The sequence below is a fragment of the Myripristis murdjan genome, chromosome 7 (assembly GCF_902150065.1).
Source record: "Myripristis murdjan chromosome 7, fMyrMur1.1, whole genome shotgun sequence".
NCBI lineage: Eukaryota > Metazoa > Chordata > Actinopteri > Holocentriformes > Holocentridae > Myripristis > Myripristis murdjan.
The window spans coordinates 22,088,571-22,103,388 of record NC_043986.1 but is presented as its reverse complement, the minus strand read 5'-3'; the positions used below and the strand labels follow the sequence as shown (position 1 = coordinate 22,103,388).

At 44.7% G+C, this 14,818-nt stretch overlaps 1 protein-coding gene across 1 annotated transcript in view; it reads right to left on the bottom strand.

Moving 5' to 3' along the window:
• Nucleotides 1-287: 287 nt before the first annotated feature.
• camta1a (calmodulin binding transcription activator 1a) overlaps nt 288-14,818 on the bottom strand; it is a 277,749-nt gene continuing 263,218 nt past the window's right edge. Inside the window, exons 12-24 of the mRNA XM_030055833.1 lie at nt 9,646-9,830; nt 9,244-9,440; nt 9,046-9,124; nt 8,457-8,805; nt 7,807-8,282; nt 6,944-7,122; nt 6,158-6,401; nt 5,144-5,215; nt 4,708-4,728; nt 4,367-4,566; nt 3,275-3,349; nt 2,791-2,821; nt 288-555 (exon numbers count right to left, since the gene is read on the bottom strand). Coding sequence (XP_029911693.1) covers nt 523-555; nt 2,791-2,821; nt 3,275-3,349; nt 4,367-4,566; nt 4,708-4,728; nt 5,144-5,215; nt 6,158-6,401; nt 6,944-7,122; nt 7,807-8,282; nt 8,457-8,805; nt 9,046-9,124; nt 9,244-9,440; nt 9,646-9,830 — 2,141 coding nt within the window. The 3' untranslated portion in view covers nt 288-522. The remainder of the gene's footprint in view (nt 556-2,790; nt 2,822-3,274; nt 3,350-4,366; nt 4,567-4,707; nt 4,729-5,143; nt 5,216-6,157; nt 6,402-6,943; nt 7,123-7,806; nt 8,283-8,456; nt 8,806-9,045; nt 9,125-9,243; nt 9,441-9,645; nt 9,831-14,818) is intronic.

Genomic DNA, 14,818 nt, shown 5'->3' with positions numbered 1-14,818 from the left:
CAAATGGATTGATTGGTCACTTAAGAAGTTATGAAATACAATTAGAGCCCAAAGTGTTTTTCCGCATCCTCTGAGATCTTCTGCATCAGACTTGGTGTACTCCTCTTTAGGTCCTCAGGTGTGACAGACCTCCTCGGACGTGTCCTGCTTTCTCTTCCTTGACCATTCGAAACCTCTTCGTACTCCAAAAAAGACAAAGCAATCCATGAAAAAGTGCAAAAAATGCCATGAAGCAAATGTTCTGCACCCCCCCACCCAACCCGTTAGTTTATACTCCCATAGAAGTTGCCACTCTCCAACTGAAATCAAGTCAGTGGGAAGAAAGGATATGTGAAAAAATGCTGTTGTACATGTAGTAGTAGTAGAACCAGTAACACTGCAGTACTAGTAATAATTGCAGTGTTTGCATTGATGTTTTTTTCTTTTTTCAATTCTCTTGTAAAATGTCTTGGGTACAAACGAAAAAGAAAAGAGAAGTCAGGAGAGTGATGTCACATCGCAAGGGGGCTCTTCTGAGGGGTCTCATGTTCCCTGGCCCTTTTCAATTCTTTCACCCTGAAACACAGAGAGACAAGCATCCATGAGCATAACATCCGTGATGTATTTATTGACAAGCTCATCATGACATTAGCCTAACAGTATCGAATGTTCAGCCCAGATAATCAGGAGCTGGAGCTGGTCTGGGAAGGGAAAAGGTCAGTCAGGATTTATTTGAACTCTACCACATTTATAGATGACGTAAAAATACTTTAGGTTTATGCATCAAATATGTTACAACAAATATGGAACAGGAAATGTTGCTAACTATAATCTGTGTGGTAACAGGAGCTGTGCAACATGTAAAAACAAAAGCAACATCGGTAACAACCATGTTCCATTGGTACAGAGTTCTCAATATTCATTTGATTGCGGAAAATACAGAAGTTAGATTATTTTCAAACTTTATAGTCTGTTAGGTCAATGATGAAAAGCATGAATAGTTCAAGTTAAAAGTGTGAGAGGCTGATGAAACTCAGTTCTCCTCATTGAAGACCTAAAGATGCCCTACGCAAAGCAGAGCGCCAATTGAAATAAGGACCGTTTATACTCAGCTAACAGAAAACACAGAATAAACCTGGTCATTTAATCAGTAAGTCAGGCCACATTTTGAGCTTAATCAACATTTTATGGCTGTTGAGACTAGAGGGTCCTCACTGCTGGGTCTGATGATGAGAACCACATAGACTCATCCATCAAATTACGTGCTTATTCAACGTTTTTCTTTGTCAGCTGAGTCTAAAAGGTCCTCACTTCAATGCAAATTTTACGTAGTGCATCTTTAAGGAAGCAAAATATATCTACTCCCAAGACACTCGCTACATATTTATTCGGCTGACACGCTGGTCAAGCCCTCCTGAAAATTTCATGTTTACATAATATGCATTACCAGGCACTTCACAAAGGAATAACACCAGAAATGGTTCTGGCTTCACATCAGAGGCATATATCCAAACAGTACATGGGTGAAAAGTGGTCACAACGCCGTTGACACATCTATCAAAACCGCCATATGTTACAGATTCAGCTGGCTATTCTAAACAGAAGGTAAATACACTTATGTATGGAAGCATGTGGATGCATGATTAGATGCAGTTTGTGCAGGCGTGTGTGTGCGTGTTTGTGTGTGTCAGTGTGCTGCTTCCGCTCATGCTGAGCTGCTGGGCTCCCTGGAGGTGTGAGTCCATTACAGCTCTGTGCTGTAACCCCAACAGGCGGAGGATCCTATTGTTTGCTTTTTCGCTGTGGCCTATGCTATAGCACCATGTTGTCAGAGCTGGTTACAACAACAATCTTGCTCTGAAAGCACAGTAACCTATTTTAGTACAGCAAGGCTATCCGCTCACTTGGGTGCAGCAGGAAACATGAACGGCAGCAGCAAGGACATTATGATTTTTTTTTTTTTTTTAAATGCAGAGTTGTGAGTGAAATTGAAGTCATATATGCTGTTCTGAGCTATTCCCCCCTTAAGGTGTATTTGAGATATTTTTGTAATAATGTGTTGTTGAAACAGTGAGCGTACTACATCCAGCAATATTGACAGTTTGAGTAAAGGGAATTAGAGGGGTCAAGCACTCCTCCCAGTCTGTCAACAGGACACACAGCCAGTCAGACAGACAGACAGCTACTTCAGAAAATAGCCGGCCCATAGCATGCCTAAAGGTAGAAGAGCAAGGCCCAAAGTTGTCACCACTTGACATGCAACAGAATAAAACATGATCGAGAAGAAACCTTCTGTTCTCTCAAACTGGTCTCTTAATAGCCACACAAAACTGAAATAACCAACCAAAAAAACAAACATGAAACAAAAAATAAAGAATTTCCAAAGGAGAGAGAGAAAGGCAGAGATCGAGAGAGACAGAGAAGTGCCTGTTAAGTGTTGCAGTGATGTTGTCATTCATAAGCAGTGGTTAGTTTAAGAGTAAGATCTGCTCTAAATCTGAGCTTCTCAGTCCACCTGTGGCTCCAGTTGGCAGCCTTCATGCAAGCAGGCATCAAGCAACAGTGATGGAGGGGGGCAAGGGGGAGGGGGAACAAGAGAGAGAGAGAGAGAGACAGAGTGAAAGAGAGAATGAGAGCGAGGGAGGGAAGGAGAGAAAGGCAGGAGGGTGAGGCCTCAGGAAGAGATAATTATATTATTAAAGAGAGAGAGAGAGAAACAAGAGAAACAGAGAGAGAGAGATAGAGGCAGAGACATACAGAATAGACAGGGAGAGAGAGAAGCACGAACTGAGTTGCTGAGGCTGCACTCACCCGCTTGAACAGTCTATGGTCCATCAAGGGGCTTGGCGTAAACAGCAAAACAATACCAGACAGCTATTAGCACACAGTAGGCACTGTGAAGGAGGGGGGCGAGGACAGGTGGGGGCCAAATACAGTGAGGAGGGATGGGGGGGTGGGGGGTGGGGATGGGAAGGGGGGCTGAGGTGTTGGGAGACATTTGTCTAACCACCCAATCCATTTTCCCCACAAAATTAAATAACACAGAGTGGAAGAAAAATAAAAGGTTTCATTGTCTTGTTAAGAGAAAGATAACTCTATACGCATACCATGTGCTAAACCTGGCAATGAAACTAGTGAAACAGTGTAGATTTATGTTTTATGAGTATGTCTTGCCTTTAGGTTTTCCGTGTGAATGTGAGTGTGCATGTGTGTGTGTGAGCGTGTGTGTGTGTGTGTTTGTGCGTGTGCAATTCTAACAGCATACGTCCCTATTCATGCCTGGTTTGGGGCTTACCTGTGGCGGCAGCGACGTAGGAACCTCATAATTTTCCGGGCAGCCTGATCCTGCCTCTTAGTGAGCAGACCACCTCTGTAAATGACAAGATGGAGAATATGGTTTAGCAGTCCAGCGTGTGTTTGTTTGTGTAGTGACAGGTGGATGTGGGGAATCAGCACAACTCAATAGTAAAGCTGTAGCATTGATAAGGCTGAGAATTTGGATTAATCTTCCAGTGAAGCTATGAAAAACTGTATTCCGAAGCACAATATATTCATTTTTGAAAACAAAACAAAAGAAAACAAACAAACAAATAAACAAACAAAACAAATATGCCCAGGTTCTCTGCTGCTGGTGCCCCACTGGTTTGGTGCATGTCAGGGGAATGCAGGTAGTGTAAACAGCGGAGGAATGGGGTTTGTATATTTCAGTTTAAAGGTAGCACTAGAAGAAAAGTCAGGAGGTAACCAAAATTGACAGGGTTCATCCTCTGAAGAGTATGAATGTGCTCGCCGAATGTCAGGGCAATCTGCCCAACAGATTGTGAGAAATCAGATTTGACATTTTGGTCGAATGGTGGCTCTAGAGAAAAAGTGATGGTGATGCCAAAACTGATAGGATTCATTCCCTGGAAAGCATGTTTATGCTCTGGTAATTCCTTGGTAATTGGTTCATTACATAAGAGATATGTTGCGTACAAGTCAAATGTTTTGCACGAGGGAATCCTCCTTTGAGAATTGCACTCACCAAATATGGCAACACACTCACTGCATTTCCTAATATCTTGTGCGCACATAAAACATTTTGACATTTTGGCCTAAGGGTGGTGGTAGAAGAAAAGTCATGAGGCCACCAAAACTGACATGGTTCATCCCCTGGGGAACAAGAATGTGCTCACCAAATTTCATGGCAATCTGCTGAAATTCTTGAGAGTTCAGGCAGTAAATGTGTTATCACTTCAGGACTAAAATTACCTTCATAAAGTATAAAAATGTGCACAATCAGTGTGAAAAGATGTCTCTCGCTTATGTCTTGCTATATCTGGCAGTATTATGCTGATATTATGCTATTACATATGAGTATTTAGCTTTAATGTGTGGTTGAGTCTACCTCAGTTTGTGCTGCACCAGGGCAGCAGCTGCCCCACGGCGGTGGGGCTTCAGTCTGCCAAACTCCTTGTAGCTGCGATAGTACTGCTGGATGAGCACAGCGGCCCTTCTGCTCTGCTGGAACTTCTTCTGCTCGTGGTAGCTGCGGAACTTACTCTGGATAAGGATGGCGGCCTGCGTCATCTTCTTATAAAGTGCATACTGCCAACAACAGCAAAAAACAATGTGTCATGCTCACAAGGATTTCAATACTGCAGCAGTACTACAGGATCACACATTTGTGAAAGAGCCTATGAAAGAGCGTAATGTTCATTAAATCTTGAGGCATTGAAAATGTGTTACCTTCAAGGCTATCCATGTTAGCTTGCATAGAGAAAAAAGGAAACATTCATTCATCCAAATCAATGTTTTGCAAGTCACAAGTTAATCTCAGGTCCTGGCATTCAAGAGTCATTTCCTACGTCAAGTCCCAGGTCCTAAACTTTGATGTTCAAGTCCTTAACAGGCCATAAAGCACTCTTTAAATCTTTCAATCTTATATGCACATGTATCTGTATATGCAAATTATGATATATAGTCAATTAGCACACCCCATTTCAACTCACTAGTCTATCTCAACCTATCTCAATCAATTTGGGTTGAAAAAAGGTACTGAAATGCCGAGGCATTGCTGCCCAAGTCATGTGACTTGAGTCCACCCATATGGTATTCACTGAGCTTTAGTTGATGTGAATGTATTGATAGAAAACCTATAGTATAGTTCTTTCGTGGTGCCCACCTGTTTGTATTTCTTGTAACAACGTTGAATAACGGCAGCAGCTACTTCCTGTTGCTCTCGGAGCGGGCGCCCCTGTAGGAGAGTAGAGTGGGAGAGGTAAGGCTTCACAGTAGGGGCGGCTTTATTGCCACAAAGGACATTAGTGGCTTTGTCAAGTCTCCCTGAGTTCTCCGGGTGTCTGGCGTCATGAATGCCACTCCTGGAACGAGTCCAACCCTGCTGGACTGGCGCCTATGTGAGGACAGGGGATGAGATGGGGAGCTGCTGCTGAGATTCTCCATTTTGGGCTGGGTATTGAGACGGAGAGCCAGAGGTCCACCTCAGTATCAGCTGGTAGAAGGGCATAACAGATGACTGTGAACGACAGTGAACAGTTTGACATGTGGAGACTCATTAAAAGTAACTGCAGGGGGGGGAGGTAGCAAGGTGAGGAATGGGCTCGGGCAGAGGGAGGGAGAGGGACTGGTGTGTGGTGAGCTAGTTAAGAACAGGCAGCAGCGAGATCCATACATTTAAGTTACAGAGAGAGAGAGAGAGAATGGGAGAGAACAAGAGCACAAAGAGGAGGAGCTTAATTGGGTTTATTTGGAGCAGGGATACAGGGGACAGTGCAGTCGTTCCTCTAAGCAAGGCCATGCTCTGCTCAAGCCACCTTTCCCATGCTGAAACCACAGGGACACAAGACTTTTGATCGATTTTTTTTGTTTGTGTTATGTGTTTATGAAGAGAGGGACAGAGACAGAGAGAGACAGAATACTGTGAATAATATTAAATGTGAATATAAAATTTACAGAATATCCCCAGAAGGAGTGAAATGCATCACAACCCTGAGTGCTACTTCAACGATCAGAGTACCAAGGCTTAGAACCAAATAAACTCTCACCTTCCAGCAAAACTCACATTTCATCCATCACTGAGACAAAAAAAAAAACTTAATCTAATTATACCAGTGCAGCCCCTTCACAGTGGGCAGCAGCACACACAGCATATGCCACCTGAACCCTGGGCCTGTACCTTGTACTTGCGGAAGGCAGTTTGGACCAGGCGGGCGGCCTCGTACAGCTCTCTCTGCTCTGGGTCGGACAGAGTCAGCTGGGCCAGGTCTCGCTCCACCTTGCTGTTGGAGGCATTGATGAACTCGCTCCAGTCGGCCGGGGAAGGAAGGGTTGACCTTTCCAGTGGCCCCTCTCTCAATGGAGATCCCCCTGGGCTGAGACTGGGGTTGGATGACGGGGTCAGGGGTTCACTGTACAGAGATCTGAGGAAAGACAAATGAAAGAACTTTAAAGTAAAGCTCAAAGCTCTTTCTTCATGTTCAGAGTGACTATGAAAGTGCACCCTAAGCATGCCCAAAAGTTATCTTTATAATTCAAGAGCTGGAATAATGTTGAAACAATGTTTTATCCAAACAAGGACAACACTGGTGTAGGGAAATAAGGATGGGACAAGCAATGTATTATGTATACTGATACTTAAAATGAGATGTTTTTTTTCCTCTGTTTTTTCAGGTCAGTACATTTGACTTGTGAATTAATAGAAAAGGTGCATCTATAAAGACTGTGTGCTCTGCAGAATACATTATTCATTATATGTATTACATAATCATATATGTTCTCAAACAGTTAAAACAATGTTTGACCCCAACAAAGTACCTCTAAGTGACTATATTGGTGTGGGTTAATAAAACATGGAAAGCAAGTAGGAATATATGCACTGGGGATGGCGCTCGAGCGCACACACACACACTGTTTATATATAGGAATGTGCGTATTAATATTGCAGCTCCACAGTGCTGCTTACCGCAGGTGTATTATACTCGGCAGCTGTTCCACGTCTCCCAGGTAGTTGGCGAGCCAGTTCATGGTGTTGCTGACCCCTGTGGTGTCTAAGGGCGCAGAGTCCACTGCTGTGAAGTTCTCCCTTTTGATTCTCTCTGGGGTTGCCTCAATGATGTGCTCTGCGAGAGTCATCATGTTGACCTGTTTCATCAAGAAAAACAAAATAACTGATTTAACTGAATCGCAATGTTCGTTACAGTGATTATGCATCAAATAGGTAAGCAAGATAAATTGGGGTTTTCCTTCTTCTAACGTGTTTGGCACAATGTGAGTCCAACACAATAATGGATAGAATAATAATGACAGTGACTTTGCAGGGTGGAATCCTAATCCAGCACTTCATTCCTTGGTGGAGTAGTAAGACTGAGATGGATGGCTAGATGGATCCCTTGGCTATGAGACTGGATCAATGAAGAGAGTTTATTTGGCTATGATGGAGGTCGACAAGAGTGCCAGGTCTGATGGGCAAGTGCAAATATATATTTCCTTCCCAAGGCAAAAAGGACACATGACAGCATAGCACTTCTATCCCTTCTAATGTGAAATTAATCTTGCCATGCTAGTTTCACAGCTAACAACCTAGATTAATATGCACTGAATTCTCCATCAATCCTCACAAAATGCATATACCTAGAAGAGGAATACTATTATTATGCTCCCATGCCAGTTGTGTGACACTTCCATCTGGATCATTTAACAGTATCCACAGTTGGATATGTTTTCAAGCCCCGGTGGATTTGAACCTTTCACCCTGCCATGCTCTAGCCATTTAGTTATACAGGACCACAAGGAGGTGGACTATACAAATTAAGTTTGTATTCTGACCTGCAGGTCATCCATCTGTGTGAGGCAGTCCTGGTTCTCCAGATCTTCCCGATAGGAGAGCAGTTCGGTGTCAGCCATTTCTCTGTCTGCCATCACCAGCATGCCCAGCTGCTCCCGCTGACGTAACCGGTTGACCAGCTTCTCCTTCCCCAGGCTGCTGCTTCCACTAACCCCCAACCCCTTCCGCCCCAAGCTGCTGCTGGAGAAACTCTCTCTGGATGTCCATCTGGCTGTCGCTGTGCTGCTTCCTACAGGGAGACCCTTGTCTGAACTCAGGCCCTCTGTGGACAGGCTCTTGGGGCTGGAGGACAACTTGTGGAGCTGCTGCTGCTCCAGGCTCAGAGGGACAGACATAGACTTGTCAGGCCGGGGCTGAAACAGTTCTGGATTGGGTTTGTGTTTTTTGGCCTGCGGGAGGTCTCTCTGGCCTTCGCTGCTGTAGTAGTTGGAGGGTTCTGACCTGGGCCTTCTCAAATCTGGAGGAAACACAGCAAAACAACAATCAGTGTCTAGTTTTTATGTAATTAAAACTAACTCTTTGAGTGATGCACCCTTGAAAATGCTGTTGACCTGACTGATTCTTGGGTGCCACCAACCTAATCACTATTCTTCTCAGTCTAAAAGAGGTGAAAACGGAAGATCACACTAGCCTGGATTGAGGTTGGTGGTGCTGGAGGTGGTTGTGGTGGTGGCAGCACCTCCTTTCTTCCCACTGGGTGCTACCACATTCTCATTGCCCCAGCTGACCATCCAGCTGTCAGTGGTGGGGGCGTCAGGGGCTGGGGAGAAGGACATGCGCGTTGTGGGTGGCAGAGGGGCAGGGGGCTGCTGCTCTTCCCTCTGGAGCTGCTCCAGACACTCAGCCAACTTGGTGTGGCCACGAGAGCGGGCGATTGAAAGTGGCAGGCGTCCCAGAGAGTCTGGAATCGCCAGGGCACGCCGATCCCATTTATACAGAACCACCGCTGCCTCCAGGTGACCCAGTGCACATGCCCACATCTAGACAGTAAACAGCATAGAGAAACAGAGTTAGGGGGCCTTTCTGAATGTCAAGTAATGCCAAAAGGAGGTGATAGAAAAAATAATACATTGGTTTCCATCAAGCTATGTTGTTACAATGGCCAACAGATTGCACTTTCTGAAATGATGCCCACAGGCCATCACAGACCAAGCGAGACATGATTTTCAACTTCACAGCTGCTTACATAGTTCTAAACTTTTGTACTTGAGCTCTCTTACCAGAGGTGTGCAGGAGAAGTGATCCACATTAAGAGGGTCCACCTCCAATTCCAGGTCAATGCTATCAGCATGTTTGGTTCTGGATGCAAGATAAAACATGGTTAGCACCCACAGCTATTTATTGCGAGATAAGCCATATATAAAAACACTAAATCACCATTATGTCTACTGTGATTTGAAGTGTTTTGAAGTTCTTACCGCCACTTGATGAGTGTCTGTATAAGAGTGGCATAGCCCTGGCCTGCTGCCAAATGAAGCAGCGTCATGCCTCTGAAGGTCTTAGAATGAATCAGATGTTTAGACTTGGCCCAGCATGCTCTACTCATCATCTTCTCACAGACCACCACCACACGGCTCTCAAAGGAACTGCTGGCCTGGGCCTGGGCCGATACACACTGAAATACACAAGAGTGCAGAGAGTCATTGGTTTTTGCAGTTTACTTTTTTCCATAAGCAAATAAACAGAGAATAAAACCTGCTGAATGAGGATATATAATACATCTTTCATTTACTTAATACTGGTGGACAGAATGTGCTTGCTACAGCAAATGTAATGTTAGATGCACTGATTTTCACTGATTGCCTGATGTGTCTGTTTACCTGTGACTGGCTGTTGTTGCCTCCCCCTCCTCCTCCACCCCCACCTCCTCCTCCTCCTGTTCCCCCTGTTCCTGCCCCTGCTCCAGCACTCCCTGCGCTGCTCTGCTGCTGGTGGCTGGCCATCTCTGCCATTCTCCTCTCCATCTGCTCCAAGCGCTCCAGGATAGACATTCTGAACTGGTTATCTGGGAATGAACACGAAGGAAGGAAGGAAGGAAGGAACACGTCAGCACAGAACCAGCATCCAGTGTGCAAAAAAACGCCTATCTTTGCTGTGACCAGCACAAACGACCCTGGGTCCTGACAAGACAAATGATCACAGGCTATGCACCGCAAGCTGCACCAGATATGTTATTCCGAAGTGCACGGAGCAGCATTAAGTCTGTTGCAGTGACTTGGGGCTTAACAACATGAGACACGCAATCAACCTTTTAATAAACACATGCAATGCTCTATTTCTGAAATACTGCACCACTGATGTTTATTTGCCACTTTTAGCTGAAGACACAAAAAACAGACCATAATCATTTTTAATTTTCTGAGTGAAAACAATATCATAACATCAATCATTAACTTCACCAAAACAATTGGGTTTACTAAAATAACCTTAACAGCCCATCAATCATCTGCTAATGGCTCCCAGCACTGAGCTCCTGCCTCCATCTCTCCCGCACCACTCCATCAACGCAGCCCCTGCAGACTAATACAGGTTGGATGATTGTCCAGTGAGTGGGGTTTGTTGAATGTGTCCAGCCCCTTCACACAGGGCTTCAGACAAGCTGTGGAGTGAGTGTGCAGATGAAGGCCCGCCCCTGTTGATTAAGTACAGACCATTAGGGCCAAGGTCTCACATACCACCCAGCCCATCCCCTATCTGGCAGTGGAGAATGTTCCAGGGCCCATATGGTAGGAGGGCTGAGAGGCTGATGGCACAGAATCAGTCACAGCTTGCACCTATCCATAGTCCTTGAAAACATAGCCTTCTCATACATGAAGATGGATGGATGTTTAAGGTTGTTTACATGCTGGCCAAGAAGCTACCCTGTACCCTTCACTCTGTATCAATCAATGTGTTTAAGTTGTTGGTTTCTGAGCGGGATGTTCCTCATTGGAAACAGTGATCTTGCTGCATAATTCAAGACATAACACAATGTATAATGCAATGACTTGTAAAGACTTGCAAAGTGTGGTCTTACGAGTGCAAGCCTAGGTCTCTAAATTGGTAAGTCAAACACAAAAATAAACTCCTGTGGCTTGGTGGTGGACTGAAAAATTAAGTTGAGTGTAAAACTGCAAGGCAGAGTAAGATCACTGAACAAAATGCATTTGAGGAGGTAACATTAAGAAGTCCATTTCAAACACTGGAAAAACTGCAATTTGACCTGCTGGGAAAGGCAGGTGGCCTACTGAAAGATCTTACAATAACCCCCCGCCCATGAACACACACGTAGGCACAAACACAAACACACACACACACACACACACACACACACACACACACACACACACACACACACACAAACACAGTATACTGTGCACAGACAGTGGAATGGGTTGGGCACACAGAGCCCACTGCAGCAAGGAGTGTAGAAGACTGCATTAGCATTCCCCATTTAGCCACTATGAGGCCGTTTCTGTGGCAACCTGCTGCCGAGTGGTAACTAGGCGACAGGAACATGCCTGTGTGTGTATGGTCTGCCTGCATGCTATTGGCTTATTGATGAATGGGAGGAGAGGAACTCAATACACCAGGAAAAAATAGGGAGAGAGAGGCAAACAATAAAAAACATATGGAGTCCATAAATCTTTGCTGTGCTTGTGTGTACTTGGCATACTCTCTTTTCTCAGTGTTGATGCCGTAGGTAGGGACCTAATGACTCTCTAAGTGGGGTGCCTTCACAGCACGACCCAGTGACATTTGCGCTTTGTGGTATCTTGGCAGTCACAGCTCTAGGCTCTGTGGAAAACTAATGTCACAGTAAGACTCCCTATAAGCCCATGTAAAAGGGGTCAAGCAGCTGCTATCAATTGGCAGCAAAACATAATGTCACTGCCTAGTAAATTACTGCTATCAGTGACAACATGCTGCACTGTGAATAACGTACTTAGAGGACAATACTGAGCTCGTCTCTGCTTTCCATCCCTCCCTTACTGTATGCTATACACTGACTTTGTAAGTGAGCATGCTGTCAGATCAGCAGCCTTCTCTCATACAGACATGGGCAGACTGAGGTGTTTCTTTTCATGCAGGATCCATCTTCACCTATTAACATGGTGACTCATGAAGGGACAGGTGAGGTGGCAAGTTGAAGACCTGTGTCAGCCAGAGTGCTTGTGTCTTGATGGGTGGTGGGGGCTGAGGTAGGTCAAAGGACTATAGCCTGTCTAGGCATAGGGTTATGCTCCTTCTTTCTCTCCCACTGACTGACATGTGGAAGAGACAGAGACAGAGAGAAAGAGAGGCAAAGAGTGAGAGAGAAAAATAGGTGAGAGAGAGAGGGAGAGAGAGATGGAGCGAGGGTAGTTAGTGGTGGGCTGACATGTCTTTGTTCAGACCCAGTGCTGCAGTGTGCTGCAGTGCAGATGATGTCATCTCCACCTGCTGCCTGCTGCTCCAAATGCGATGCACGTCCACTGCAGAGGGAGGAGGATGGGGGTGGGGACGGGTGGGAGGGGAGAAGGAGGAGAGAGGGGTGGTGAGCAGCCAAACAGAACTATAACAACACGGTGACGTCGTTTACACCCTCCCACTCTCCAGTTTACTCCCTTGTGACGGTGTGTGGCAGCAGACGTGGTCACTCTCGTACACTTACAGCAGACTGTGACACGCTATTACTGACGCTGTATTTCAGACAGAGATCAGGTGCACAAAGGAGGCAGACCACCAATCATTAAGTTTTCACTTCTTGAATGAATGGCGATTTGTCAACCAAAGCATAGACCGACATTGGTCATAGCATAACTATGGCCATCAAAGCCAGGCCAAGCTTTTGCAGATGAATCCAAGCCACTTTGACACTTATGGAGATTTATTATACATGACAAACCAAATCCTAAATCCTAACCCACTCTCAGAGCTGTTTTACCACTGTGACTTTGACCCTCTGTTCCTTAAACCATCTGAATAAGGTATGAAATATACCAAAAGAGTGGGGTCTCTGCGTTCCTTAACAAAAACCAACACTAATTTTCATGCCCCATAAATTCTTCCTGTCTGAATCCAACTCTTGTGCATGCTATTCAGTGAGGGGTATTTATGAGAACAGTTACCAGAGGTAGCGAGTGTAGGAAATTTTAAAGCATGTTTCTGTGTAGTCTGTAACTACTGTAGTGTACTTCTTTGCTCACAGCAAATAACTTACTAAATAACCCGCTCCAGCCCAAAGGTGAGAGGAAATACTCAAAACCTATTGAAGTGAAGGAAAAGGCTGGGATGACACGACAGTCTGCGCTCTTTTAAATAGTGTGACAATTGTCTAGGCTGAGAAGGGATTACTTAACACTGAGCATGTGAAAACAACCATCTCATCATCATCATCATCATCATCATCATCATCATCATCATCATCATCATCATCATCATCGCATGACACAAGTAGGTAATTTCTTCTCCTGCCCGGGGATGTGGACTCATTAGAATGTATTACTAGTCTTGTCATGCAGGGACCCACCAGACAAGATTAAGATGCCAGGCTCCATGGGGAAAGCTGAAAGTCCAGTATGGGAATTCACTTCAGCATAAGATGAACAGCAAGAGCAACACACTGTGCTGTGTGTGATAACAGTAGTGTTCTGTAAAGTCAGTGGTATTTCTGTCGTGTGTCACCATGGCTCCTCTGTTGCTTCACTTTGGCTGTTCTCAGCAGCCTTGAGTGTCAGAGAACCTGTTAGAGGTGGTTTATATCCACAGACTATCCCAGCCAAGCCCTGCCCTATGTGATCTGTCACAACCCTGGGACATGATGGCAGCTCCTCAGGAGACAGGTTGATATACGCTGGGTTAAGGGAAGGACAGTGTATTGACACTTGCAGTGGGACACTAGAGTGAGAACAGGTTGGAGGGAGGAAGAAGACAGCAGGATATTATTACATGTGAGGACAGGATGAGGGAGGAGAGCAGAGGAGACAGAGGAGAGGAGAGGAAAGAAGGGGGGGACGAGAGGAGCAGAGAAGAGAAGAGAAGATTAGAGAAGGGAGGAGGGGAGGAGAGAGGAGAAATCAAGGGAGGAAAAGTTGCATGTTGGATATTTCATAGGTTGGGTCAGCTCAGCGGGCAGTGAAGAACAGCTTGTCTGTCCTTGCTCAGAAATGTCAAGGATGAGGAAAAGAAGGGAACTATTATTCAAAGCTCACTGCCTTGGAACCATTTGGGCACATATGCATGCCACACACATAGACCCATAAACACTAACTCACACTTTTAATTTTCACACCTGGCCCAATTAAGGTGTTGGATAACTGTAAGCAAAGCAGCTGACCAGTACAAGAACCTTGTAGTTAACTGGTTCTTTTTATAAAACACTTATATTGAGTAGTAAACACATGGAGAGCATAATACTTTCTTCTGCTTACAATTCCTTATGAAATCCATTAAGTTACATGTTTGCTCCTTAAAATATCTAGATGAATGAATGAATGAATGAAAATTTTTATTTTCAAACAACTATACAACAAAAAAAAAATATATAATATATATGTGTACGTTTTCCATATATAAATACAAAAAAGGACAACAAAAAGAGAAACAGATAAACTAGATAGATAATGTAAGCAAGCTATGCCTCATATCTCATGAGGGTGTGGTCAAGACAATGGACTAATACCTGCTGCAGACACAGATGTGTTTTTTTCTGTTAGACTTCAGATCAAGTGATAGCCCTCCTATCCTTAGTCTCTGTATTCTGAATCAAACGATATATTTTTTCGCTGTTTTAAAATGGCTTCATGGCTTATTCATATACTAGATGTGAACCTCTTGCAGACTGTGGACAGACACCTTTAATCCTCACTTCTGAACCTGTGGTTGTGTTCATGCCACTCAAGCTCAGTGCTGGAGCTCATTATCTCTCTGTGGCCGGTCAAGTTCTCACATGTAGCCAAGGAGAAACATTGGAGGCCAGCCTTCCTCTGGGTCTCTGTGTGAAATGACTGACAGGAGCTGGTATTTGTGACC